This window comes from Leptosomus discolor, chromosome 2 (assembly GCF_034619465.1).
Source record: "Leptosomus discolor isolate bLepDis1 chromosome 2, bLepDis1.hap2, whole genome shotgun sequence".
NCBI lineage: Eukaryota > Metazoa > Chordata > Aves > Leptosomiformes > Leptosomidae > Leptosomus > Leptosomus discolor.
Genome location: NC_141392.1, coordinates 40,264,625 through 40,277,437, shown reverse-complemented (window position 1 = coordinate 40,277,437; position 12,813 = coordinate 40,264,625). Strand labels below are relative to the sequence as shown.

Genomic DNA, 12,813 nt, shown 5'->3' with positions numbered 1-12,813 from the left:
CAGAGATAAAAACTCATCAGGGCTGAGATGATCACAGGAAGAACCTGGCACCGCCTGCTCTCTTTCATATGCCCTCATGGTTTTTCTGCCAAAAATAAATACATCTGATAACAAATGCTAACTACTACACATTTTTCATTTAAAGGCAACGACATTCTCTCCTCCAGTGTGCCATCCAACATTTCATTATCATTGTGTAGTATCAAATTAGTTTAACTAGTTAGCAGTATCAGAGAGCTAATAATTCCATTTGACCATTTGGATCCATTTGACCTGACAGAGCAACTGTTTATTGCAAGAAATGTGCCAAGTTTACAGATATATAATTCTGTCTCTAATCACACCACTAAAGTGATAACCTAGTAAGTACAGAGATGTACTTAATCTCTAGTAAAAATGATAAAATTAGCGGCACAGGAGCCTAGTGTGCACATGTGCAAAACTATCCTCCAGCACTTACTTGGAATACACATGATTTTTTGGTTTCCATTACTCTGAATGTGAACTTCAGTTCTTTCATTGCTAACAGTAACACACTCCTGAAATGTAGCCAGGAAATTAGAGTTTCATGGTGCATAAATCTCAGGCAAGAATACTGTGAAATATTTTTACTATGCAAATAATTGTATCAACTATCAATTTCATCAAATGACCCTACTGCTGTAGACTATGCCACTAATAATAAACAGCAACAGAAACAAGCATAGAATAAACCTATTTGAAAACCAAATTTGTTTGATGCACGTACCTCCTGAGTTATTTTAGAATACCAAAACCTAAAAAAATTCATATAAGTGTTCTAATAAACATATTCAGTGAGAGTTCATTAACCTTATTATTGTGTTTGAAGTTTACATTTCAGAGCAGTGTCTTACACTGCACACCTCAGAACTGCTAAGATTGTGGGTGCAGAAGGAACAACTGGATATTTTAACCAACCAGACAAATAACTCTGTTATAGGAACAAAACTTTTTTCTTTAAACAAAACCCCATATTTTCATTTTCACGAGTTATTTTTCCATAAAGAATACATCGTGTACCACTACTGCACAACAGCAATCCCTATGACCCTTGAAGTTAACTGTCCAATTGAGGAAATTCAATTGATTTTTTACTGGCAAATTTAGTTTCTCAAAGCGACAGTGGACAGAGTAAGCAATGAATTACTACAATTTCTCCAGTTATAACACTCCAATAAGCCATATCCACCTCTATGAGCATAAAAGTAAAATATCTGCATTTATATATATATTTATATTTATATAAATTTTATACAGCAAGAGAGGTATTTATACCTCAAAAATACTTCCTTTTATTTTAATAGCTCAGTATAAGATCTTGACTGAAAGACACTCGCCATGCTGATGTGGAAAGACTCAAAGTGCATGCTTAAAAATTAAGAGTATCTATATTTTCTTAACTAAATATGATGTTGAACACAGTGTAGAATTGAGAGCTCTATTTCTAATGTAAAATAATTAAATATTTTTCAACAGAGCAAGAGTAATGTAACAGCTTTTTCCTTCTCACCCACTCCTAGTACACTGAAATCCAGTTAATTTTAGTGGGGTTTTTTAAACTCCAGAAAGGTCCTCAATTTGTATTTTTAGATTTTATCCTCAAAGTGCTTCTCTACAACATCCTTACATAACCAACCAGTGGTTGAGCTCATAAAGTAACCTGATTAATATACTTGCTCTGATTGTTTATTTTAGAGTTTCTTGAAACCTCATGATACTGCCAGGGAAAAAAAAAAAAAAAAAAAAAAAATCACACTTGCATCAAGTAACTTCAGAATACAGTATTTTGTATCACCATATACCGGCTCTTCTTTCAATTCTGGTATTTGTCAGAGAAGTACCACACCAACAACCACACATTTTTAAAATTCCAGTTCAGCAACAACTGAAAAAACAGTTTGTATCATTGAATTGTGGCATAAACATATTCTGCTCATTCTTATGTCTTTCATTTCCCTTTTATTTGAACCAAGCAAAAAAAGGAGAAAAATCTATCTTTTAAGATTACACAGCTCAACTGCCAGATTAACAATGTAAAACAGTTGGGGAAGAAAAAAAATAAAAAGACTTTATCAAAATAGAAGGGGTTTATAGCAACAAGTAAATTTTTACACAAGTAGCGAGATAAAATCAGCTTCTGTATATAAAACAAGTCAAATTGAGTTTCTCTATTGAGTAAGATAAATCCATTTTCTAAAATCATCCCCAAAGTATTGATCATTACAGGAACAGGACTGAGTTTAAAGAAAACTGTTCCAATTGAATTCCCAGTACTCACTTTCTCCACAAGCTGTTTTGGCTGTGTCTTAATGCTATTTTAATTTTCTTAGATATCTCTTTAAAAGTAAGTTTGAAAAAGATTTCTGCTTAAACACAAGCAAGCAGAAAGTAAATTTCTGCAATGAGACCCTTCCAATCACTTAATTTTCCTATTTCCATAAAACAACTTTTCAATAAAAGGCAGAAATAAAAAGACAATTCAGGATAAACTTCCATTACATTTTCTTACATTATCTTGAGTCACGCACCTACTCTTCTCTTGAAGGCCCAGGAAGAAAAAGGAAAGGAAAAGATTTGGCCATCTACATAATAAAAGAAAAATCTTTGCTGAGTTTCAGCTGGTTTGCGAAATTTATTTTTAGTCCACTGACAAATTATTACTGAAAAATAGAAGATTAAATAAAGTGCACCTAGATCAGAATAATTATTCATTTGTACTAACACAAAAAGTTGCAAAGAAAACCACGACTAACTTCAGAGAGCAGCAGTCCTATGACTATCAGTTGAAACCACCTTGCAAAAGCCAGACTATTCAATGTCATACAAAGACATACCTTTTTATCATATACATCTTGCCAGTTTACTCCAGCAAAGAAACTATGACGCATGATTTCTTTTGCATCATCTGGGCCTCCACCAAGTCTAAAGAGAGAGAGGGGAAAAAAATTATATTAAACAAGTGTTACCCTTAAAGGGAGATTAAGTTACTGTAATGGTCGGAAAAGTGACCATTTGGGTCTTTTTACTGTCTGGGAACAATTCCCCCCCATTTAATACATAATTCTCACCTGTTTAATATGAATTCAGGTGATCTCAAGAGAAAATGTGATAGCAGAAGTATCCATGCCATGGTCTATTCTATTTGATTATTTCAACTACAGTGTTTATTACTGTCCATGATGAGCTTTTTACACAATTCATTCATTTTAAAAACATACGTTAAGTTTAGTTTTCTTGAAATACCAACTAACATTCTGGCACTATTAAAAACCAACCCAACAATGCTGACATAAAATTTTGCCAAGGAGGTGCCAGGCACTGAATCAGTAATGACTCACACATCATTTTTATACAGTGTTCACTGCTGTTGCATCCGGGTGCTGTAACAATTAACCAATTACCATAAAATAGTCTCAATCAGAGTCAATTAGTATAAATTAATAAATTGTAGGCCTGCTGAGAAGGTTATTTAAAGGCCATTGTAAATAACCACACTATTCACTGTGGCCCATAGCTTGCCAATGCCAGGCTCTGGTAAATCATCTTAGGAAGTGAGTTCTGCTGACTTTGGGTGAACTTGCCCAAGGTGATTTGAGCTCCCGGAAGTGGTCACTGCTGCCAAAAAAGGAGGGTCCTACCTCTGCCCATACCTCTCCCCTCTCACTTGCATCTACAGCATCGTTCCCGCTGATGACTGTAAGCTGAGTCAGCTCACTAACCTGGATGAAAACTAACGCCGCAATGAGAAAGCGAGAAAGAACTGGCCATTTTTTCTTGCATTAGCAAGTCAAATTTGACTCAACAAGTTTAGTGAGCTCCCTTGAGCTGCTGCTGTCAGTGGTGAAAGAGCCACACATCCAGTGACGAGAACCTCTGCCCCTTTCAGCAGCACATGGACTTTCAGGATTGCTCAGCCCTCATCTTCTTCCTGAGACTGGCTATCCTACTGGAAGGTCTAACAGAAAGAAGTTGCAACAGAAAAAAAGCTAATCTCAACCGAACGAGCAGCCCATGCGTGTTAAATATTTATGAGAAAAGTGACACAGGCAGTTTGTGTTTCATTAAAAGGAACTGCTAAAGATATAAAGACAAATTTTAAAAGCAATCTTTTAAGTAAGATAAATTCTTCTCTAAAGCATTTATTGCAAGAAGCAATAATTCCCACAACCAAGGAAAAAAAGCTATATTGGTATTACCCTGCTGACAAATTACCAAATATTCTGGACTACTACCTCTCTCTTGCAGTAATGGTTGTAAAGTTATTCTCATTTCCAAGCTGTATTCCTCTTTGTTTCTCAACTACTCATTGTAAAATTCTCTACATCTCTGCAAAGCATCCCAGTTAGCCTGAAGTCTCCAGACTTCTCTCAGTATCTTCCCATCCAGCTGCTCAGAGAAAAGTTGCAGTTAACCTCTGTGCTCCCAACCCTATTTAGCATTAGCTAACACCAGAACTTGAATATGAATAAGCTTGTAAATAAACACTACTGTCTGCAAAGATTAATTACAAGGAAGTATCTTTTCAGTTCTAAAGGTTAATACATTTAATGGGTCAGATTGTTTGGAGGTTAAAATGCATCAGGAGTTGGTACAGGAACAAATCTCTACTTTACTCTCCATGTATTTGGCTGAGTGGCCAGGGTTTGCTTTTACTGCATACAGTAAATTCAGTTAAACAGGCACTGCTGGGCAGCAGCAGAAAGGCTGACCACTTGTGCTGTCCTGGCTGCGTGCAGACAAATCCCTCAGAGAGAAACGGCAACCACCCCTGCCCTGAGTGCCAGAGAGCAATGCTCACTACTGAAAACTTCTTCAGAACAAACTGAGGATGAAGGAGGATTAAAGAAGAGAGAGAGACATGACAGAACAATACCTGCAGCCTTAAAACATGCCAAGAGATTTGCAAGAACAACAGAGAGATTGGGGCAAAGCGGGGACCTACAGACAAATGTCACTGATTTACAAAGACAGAGATTTGGTTTAGAAACATAGGGGACTGGACACTGCTGGTCCAGTGCAGGAGCCACTGGAAAATAGCTCTCCTAGGCAACAATCCCAGAGGGAAAAGCCCACCACAAAAGGGCACAGGCAGCAGCTCAGTGATACTTGCTTTCAAACCACTGTATTTAAATTTCACTCAGAAGATGTATTCTTTAACAAGTTACTAGTTTACATGTTCTAATATGTGATTTATTTATGTGCCCTAACAAAATTCAGCTGTGGCTGTCTATACACGTCTTCTGGCATGATCACTTCCAAGAAAAAGTGCTGTAGTCCCCATGAGACACTACAGGCAACTCGGGGTTAAGTCATACTGTGAAAAACAATTGAGAGCTTTCCCTTTGTTCCAGTACACAACCTAAACCTGAAAAGATCCCCATGTTTGCCGTGAACGATTAAAAAAGTGTTCTCTTCCACATGCTTTTTTTCCTTTTGCTTGTTAAACTCACTTTGTATATGGAAAAAGTGGAAATGTGAGACTGTATGGCTCCGCATGGCCCTTTCCTGTGACTGAGAGGTCCTTCAGCCAGAAAGACCAGGCACCAGCAGCCTATTTTTACAGTACCCAGTGTAATTATTTATTATGCCTTTTTACCCAAGTAATTTCACTTACCGCTTGTTTGGATCCTTTATCAGTAGGCCTGATAGCAATGATTTTGCATCTGCAGATAGAGTTCGAGGAAATTTTATGTCCTCCATTAGAATCAGTTCAAATAGTTTCTCATGATCTTGGTTGTAGAACGGTAATCTTCCACACATCATTTCATACATGACAACTCCTAATCCCCACCAGTCCACTGCACGACCATAGTCATTATCTTCCAACACCTAAGACAGAAACCAAAACCAGCTGTAAAACATGGACTATCTCAGACACGATCATTTCAGTCTATTTGAGGCATCTCTGTATGGATGTGTTACCAAGACTTTATTTTCACAGTGTGCTACAAGGACTCCCAGAACCTGGCTCAACACACGCAACTGCAGTACTGACTCACACCTGAGCTCACTGAAACTCTGGGCACACCAGGGACTGTACTGCTAAAAGCAAAATACAAAAAACCTGAGAATGACCTGCTCAAAATCATCATGACTGCATTTTCCCCTTTCCTATGTCCTCTTATCATCCCATTTATAGTGTACACAGCTTTAGGAAAAGACACTATCTACGGGCACTACTGCCTCAGTTAGCATTACTCTGGGGCAAGTGAAGCATCTCCTTGCCCAGTGACTTCCTCTCTCCTTACCCACCTGTAAGAACAAAGCCTCAAATTTAGAAACACCTTAATCCTACTAAGACAAGTTTAGCTTATTTATGATCTTTGTTTAAGTTAAGTCCTTAATACATTTCTCCTGACAGTTTCATTACATGCCATGAAATAGTCCAAACTACTGAACTCTGCTAATGCAAAGAAATATGACAATGATTACATGATACTAATTTACTATGATACTATGTTTATATCTTATATGATCATAGAAATGTATATAATTGGTTAACATAATGCCTCCAGTGCTGCGTACCTAAAACCAACCTATTTCGCAGCCCTTTTCCCAGCAGAGAATTTGCAGAGAATTGGAATAAGGAATCTAAGCAGTGTGTCCTGACCTTAACACAGCTTCATATTAAACTGTAGAAATGGAGACAACGTAACAGCAGCATACACCCATAATGAAACCATAAGCAATAAGGAAAGGAAACTGAACGCTATCAAATCCATACAGATATATTCCTATTTCTGTGAATTTCTAGAAGATCATATCTTTTCCTTCAAAAAAGATGCAAGTTAATAAACGGTAATACAGAAGGCACTACAACTGTATGTGCCAACTTGCCAATACTTCCTGCAGAAAGACCTACTAAAGAGGCAAAAACCTTAAAACAAGAAATTAGACTTAAATAAATAGCTAGAAAGATCAAAGAAATGCAACTAATAGAGTTGGACTACATTTATTTAGAATTAAGTAATTCTTTATAAAGAATTGTTTCTGTATCATTAAAAGACAGACTCTGAATGGTAGCATATATGACTGATTTAAAAAAAAAAAAAACACAACAACAAAGCCAACAAACTAATCCACAGAAAACAAAACATTTTTTACAACACACAGCCAAATGCCATCACCACCACAAAGAGCTCACCCAAATTCAAACTGTAAGCAGACACGCAGGAGCAGTCATTTAGATACATAGTAGTGAAAATCTGGTGACGCGCAGTACAGCCTTCAGGCGTTAATGAATAAGGCAACCTCTAACAGGTCAGAAATAACCTTTTTCCATGAGTACATTATCTTGTGATTGTCTAAGAAGTGTAAGATGACTCTCAATAACTTCCTCTGCAGCAAGGGCTGACACAGTCCTCACCCATTCAGGGGACACTAAGTGGCCGTGACCACACCATAGGACACACACCCTACCCTAGCCAGTCCTAAAGAGGGGTGTCGAGCTCATTTATCTGCCTCTCCTTTTTCTCACTCAGTAAATCCAAGCCCACTCTGAAGTACCTGGTACATGCTATAAGCAGAAACAAAATGCAGTCTGATCCAGTACGGCAATTTTGACAATCCCAAAGTAATTAATGCATTCATATTCCTAATTTTCACTGTCCTTAAGGATTAGTAGTAGAAACATGATGAAAAGAAATGTATTAAAAATCCCCCTTGTGTATATAAGATTAAAAAATCATAAATATTAACACATTAACACACATTATTTACAACTGTGCCAAAACACACAGACTCGTTACATCATTGATATTTCCAAATACAGAGTGAAATTTTGGAAAGTGTCAAATAAAGCAAATTATCTCAAAAAGTACATATGACAAAACTAACTAAAATACCTCCTGAATTTTAAAATTAATTAAATGTTTTATGAGTTTGAGCATATTGCAAGCTATTTGCTGAAAAACTGCATATGAAATCTGTGATGCTTCTCTTTAAATCACTGTTTCTTCTGCCACAGAATAAAAGCATTATGTATTTTTTCTACTAGATCTATTAGCACTGTTACTATTTCTCCTATCTGTACAGTTAGCTACTCTTTTCTTTTGAAGCTAGTAAAATACAGAAAACTACAAGGCAGTGGTAGATTCTTTTTACAAGTAAGTTGAGATGTGGTTTGCATGTGTGATTTATAAAAGAAGGCAACGGGAAGATAAAACGTGTCATTCTCTGAACAAGGCAAATCACATGGCAAATAGCTAAAGCAAACTGTATCTGGGGCTTTACCTAATTTATGCAGGACTTTACCTAATAATAATAAAAAGTATGAGCAACCTTTTGCTGCATTCCCACAACAGCAACAAAACAGTGGTACAAAGAAAGAGCCAAATGTGATTTTTAACCTCTTTTTACATAAAATCATAAAAAAGCATAAAAGCTGGATTAACTGCCTCCCGAACCCGCATATCACCAGCCGGGTTCTCATCCCCAGCTGGCAAAAGCTGGCAACTCTTTATTTTTGTTTAAATACCTGGTTTACAGCCAGCCAGACAAGCAAGAGCATCAAAAGGGTTTCATTTAGGCAAAAGGAAAACAGCCTGAAAATAGTGTAAATAAAGCAAAGTGCATCTCACTTATTTTAATATAAATGTAATAAAATTGTGCATAATGCATTCACAGTAAATACATACAATTATTTTCTTTAAGTCATTTCTGCTCTTCATGGTTTTAAGAAACTCTGGGATTTGTAGACTGCGACAAATCAATGGAAGTGGTGGAGTCCAGCAGCTCCTACGACCAAATCCATACAATTAGGGCAGGCATGAGAACATATACACGCTGCCCTAGCATTACAGAATCCTTTCCAAGCAATTCTTGGATTTGAGGGATTTGGTTTTAATTACACTGAACATAGGTTCAAGAAAGCTTCAACTCAGCGCTAAAATGAACATGACACACAGCTGCAGTCTTTGTACCTACGAATAATTCAATCTTTTGCCTACCATGAGACTGATACCTGATTTTAGAAATGCCTCCTTTGGCTGTGAGGACTGATAGTGCTGTCCCTCTAGTATTTGTGGGGCATCCTTGTATATGTGGGGTACCAGCCTAAGCACCTGGCCAGGCACAGATACAGTGGAAAGTTTGATCTCTTGAACTTTGTACGCTGTCCTTAAAAACTGCCCCCACCATTTTCAGCTGATCCTTGTCTGGTCCCACCCCCCCCACCCCCCCCCACCCCCGCCAAGGACCCACAAATCTGTCTTTAAGCAAATACACTGTCCTAACAACCCAGTCCCTTCGAGGACATGGCAAGAAAGGCAGCAGGCTCACCAAAACCATCATAAAGGGCACAAGCTCAACCACTCTAGCATCTGTTATAAAGTACTATATTAGTATTTTCTAGGGGTATCACACAGAAGGATCACATAGAACTCACAAGCTACAGAAAGAGCAGCTACACCGAGTACATACTCCAGTCAGGTACATTTTCATGAAGTAAAGATGAAGTCACGTGCTTTCTTCAACAATTATATAGTCAGATCATTCAGCTATATAACTCCTCTTCCTTCATCTGCTTCACAGCTTCACACACGTGGGGTGTCAAAATCCCAAGCCACCTGGTCAAGGTCTAGGTGAGGTTTTAGGACATGAGACCTTCAGCACAATGTGACTTCAGTAACATTTACAGTCACTCATCCCTATTCTACACCTCGCATCATCACTCTATCCAGGTGCCTTCCCAGTATCGAGCAAAGCGGGAGGTGAGCTGACTGCAGTTCAGTCAGGATGATACCAGAGATTGCGGGAAATAAAACTCAAAAAATTATTATAATTTTTATTACTTCAGGGAATCTTACTCCACTTGGTTTTAGGGCTCTAGTTCAACAACTGGTTCTTTCAGAGGCAATGCCAGCCTAAGTCACATTCTTCTTTCTGTTCCCTTCTCTTGCCAAAACTATGCAACACACTACATCAGAGAGTGACCAGTACTAGGGAAAAAAAAAAAAAGAAAGAAAAAGAAGTTTCACCCTGAGTTATTTTTCACCTGAATCAACCTTAGCCACTCAATTGCCATGTGAACGTTGTAGGAGCACAAGTGAGAACACGAGGGCAGGCGGCATCAGATGCAGCATTGCTGCAGAAAGAAATCCCTCTCAAACTGTGCCCTAAAATTACACCACAGAAGTTACACTGACTCTGGTTATTCCTGCACGCACAGACAGCTGCCAACAGCCATGCTCACTTAATGGGAAGATTAAGGCCTGATTCTCTTCCCAACCTGTATTTCTCTGAAGCACTCCAGGAGTGTAACAGGGTTCCAAAGTGGGCATAAACCCACTGATGCACTGAAACCACTGCAGTTTTTAGAGGCATTGCACACGTGCAGGATGAGGACACAGCCTGGATGTTTTTAAAAAAACTGCAGAGGCACTACTGAAGTTTGTGTTTTTCTAGTCTTAGACAAACATGCAAGAGGATAAGTAACATACACACTTTCTAACAAGCAAGAAACATTAGCCAGGCATTTCCTGGTACTTTCATGCTTTCATGGATGTTTTCGAGGCACTAGACAACATTATAGTTTCAGCTAAGGGAAAGCTATTTATTTACCTTAAAACTTTCATTTGTATTGTGGTCAAAAGGCAACTCAACTTTTTAAAATTTACTGAGATAGCAGGAATAGCCAGCTGTAACAAGTGAAAACAGTATTCTCTAGTGACTCCACTGTCTCTGCATGCTTCAGGGTTTCTGGAGAGTATTATTGGCCATGACAAAGTATACAATGGAACAGTGCTTCATACACAGAGCAAAGACCATCAAGCCCTACACACAAAGTAAGAACCAGTTCACAGCCTGAACTTCACCTTCGTGATGACTAAGACAACAGAAACACACTGCAGGGCTGCTAAGATCGCAGTAATTCAATTGTGTTTGCCCCTCACACATAACAGTTACCTTTGCTGACAAGTAACTACAGATCAGAAAAGAAAAATATTCTTGTATTTATATTTATTGACAAAAAAAAGAATTCTTCTAATACTATTCCCTACTGCTGAGAAGTCCAGTGTCTTAGACTCAAAAATAGTAATAAAAACTGTTAGCACCATTGGAATTTTTCTCTTTCCCAGAAAACAAAACTCAGTAAAAAGACTTCCTCCTTTATGTCATCAGTGGCTATAGATTTTAATCTTTAGGTTTATCAGTCAATACATCTACACTTGTCCTTTGCTTCAGGTACAACACTCCTTTCAAGAGTGTAACACACAGTCCACATAATTTGAAGTCCATCTAATTGTTATGGTGAAAACCAGTGAAAAGATATCTTTTATTATCTCTTTGTTTCTCCAGCAGCTAGAGCTGAAAGTTTTGTGGGAAGCAGCAGCCTGAGACACATCTGCAAACTCTTATTTACAAGGGCTTGGGGCAGAGACTTAGGAAGCAGGCAATTAAATGAGTCAGCCAAAGAGAAGTCAATGCAAACACATGCAATGCTTTTACAAGATTCTGTGAAAACAATTTTTGTAGGAGGTTAGCCACAGTATAACAGGTGAAGTCTGTTACTACCTTAAGTCAATCATGTATTTCTCCTTGCCTTCAGTGAAACTAGGGTTCTCTGATACTTCACTAATCACAGAATACTGGACAAGGTATGACTGCTTTGGACACAAACTGAGCTGAATGTAGAAAATCCCTTAATTCTGTTTTTGCTGATTTTCTTGAAAAAAAAACATCCCTGATGAGCAGCCTCTGGAAGACTTTTGGTTACACAGCAGAAATTCACACAACCTAGAAATGTACTTCCCACAGACCTCTAAATGGTAATTAGTTGAGTAACTTCTAGACTCTGCAAACACAGAGAAATTTAGCAACAACCTTGAGCATGAAAAGCTTCATACAACTCATTGTCGATCGTCTACAAATAGTTGTCAGCATTGGGTTTTATCTTTGAAAGAACAGTATCAAAACATTAGTTTCATACTTTGCGCTAGATAACCAAGGCAACTTACTGGAAAAGCAACTACATTTTTGACCTAGTTACGGTTTCTCTTAATACATCAGATACAGACTTTCTGATAGGACATTACAAATAGCTTGTTGCTCAATCAATAATTTTTACAGAACAGATGGGAAAATATTTAAACATCTAAACAAACCGTCTGCACACCTATGTTGTGAAAGAAAACTGAGAACTTGCATACACCAATGTACTGTTAATTTAAGGGTAAAAAACTGTTTTCAATTAACCTCGCAGTTCAGGTGGAGTGTCTGTTCCTTAAACATTCCTGGTAACCCTTCACACGTTTTTATTGCTACAGTTGTTGGTCTGCTAACAAATATTCACCCACGTATTATTGAACAAAAGTTAAAAAGTGTATTTGCTAGAACTTTCTATCAATTGTGGTAACAACTACAACAATGAGAAAGTTCATAATCTAACACTAATGAACAAAGGTAATATACATTTCTTTACAGAAAAAGACTTTCATCCAAATGTACGAAAATCATTCAGATTCAGTATGTTTGCCAAATATTATACGAATTTAGTTACCATAACTGTATCTTGGTATGAACAGTGAAAGTATTGCTGCGTCAAGAGTAAAAAAACACTTGAATGCTCATTGCTTTTATTATACAGAGCTGAAAAGAAAAAACATCAGGGTTATAGATACCCTGGGAAATGGATACCTGAGAACTAAGTCAAGGAAGAAAGTTTTCTATTACTACTCTAATTTTCTACTGCTCTAATTTTTGCAGGTAGTTTTTCTCCATTTTGTATCTGGCTTGTACTTCTGGTCCGAATAAGGACTATATTCCTAATACATTTTTGTACTAGAGATTACC

General features: G+C 37.6%; 1 protein-coding gene across 1 annotated transcript in view; it reads right to left on the bottom strand.

Moving 5' to 3' along the window:
* Nucleotides 1–12,813, bottom strand: part of AKT3 (AKT serine/threonine kinase 3) — a 122,920-nt gene that overhangs the window by 10,641 nt on the left and 99,466 nt on the right. Inside the window, exons 12-13 of the mRNA XM_086460941.1 lie at nucleotides 5,636–5,850; nucleotides 2,856–2,943 (exon numbers count right to left, since the gene is read on the bottom strand). Of these exons, the coding sequence (XP_086317067.1) occupies nucleotides 2,856–2,943; nucleotides 5,636–5,850 (303 nt within the window). The remainder of the gene's footprint in view (nucleotides 1–2,855; nucleotides 2,944–5,635; nucleotides 5,851–12,813) is intronic.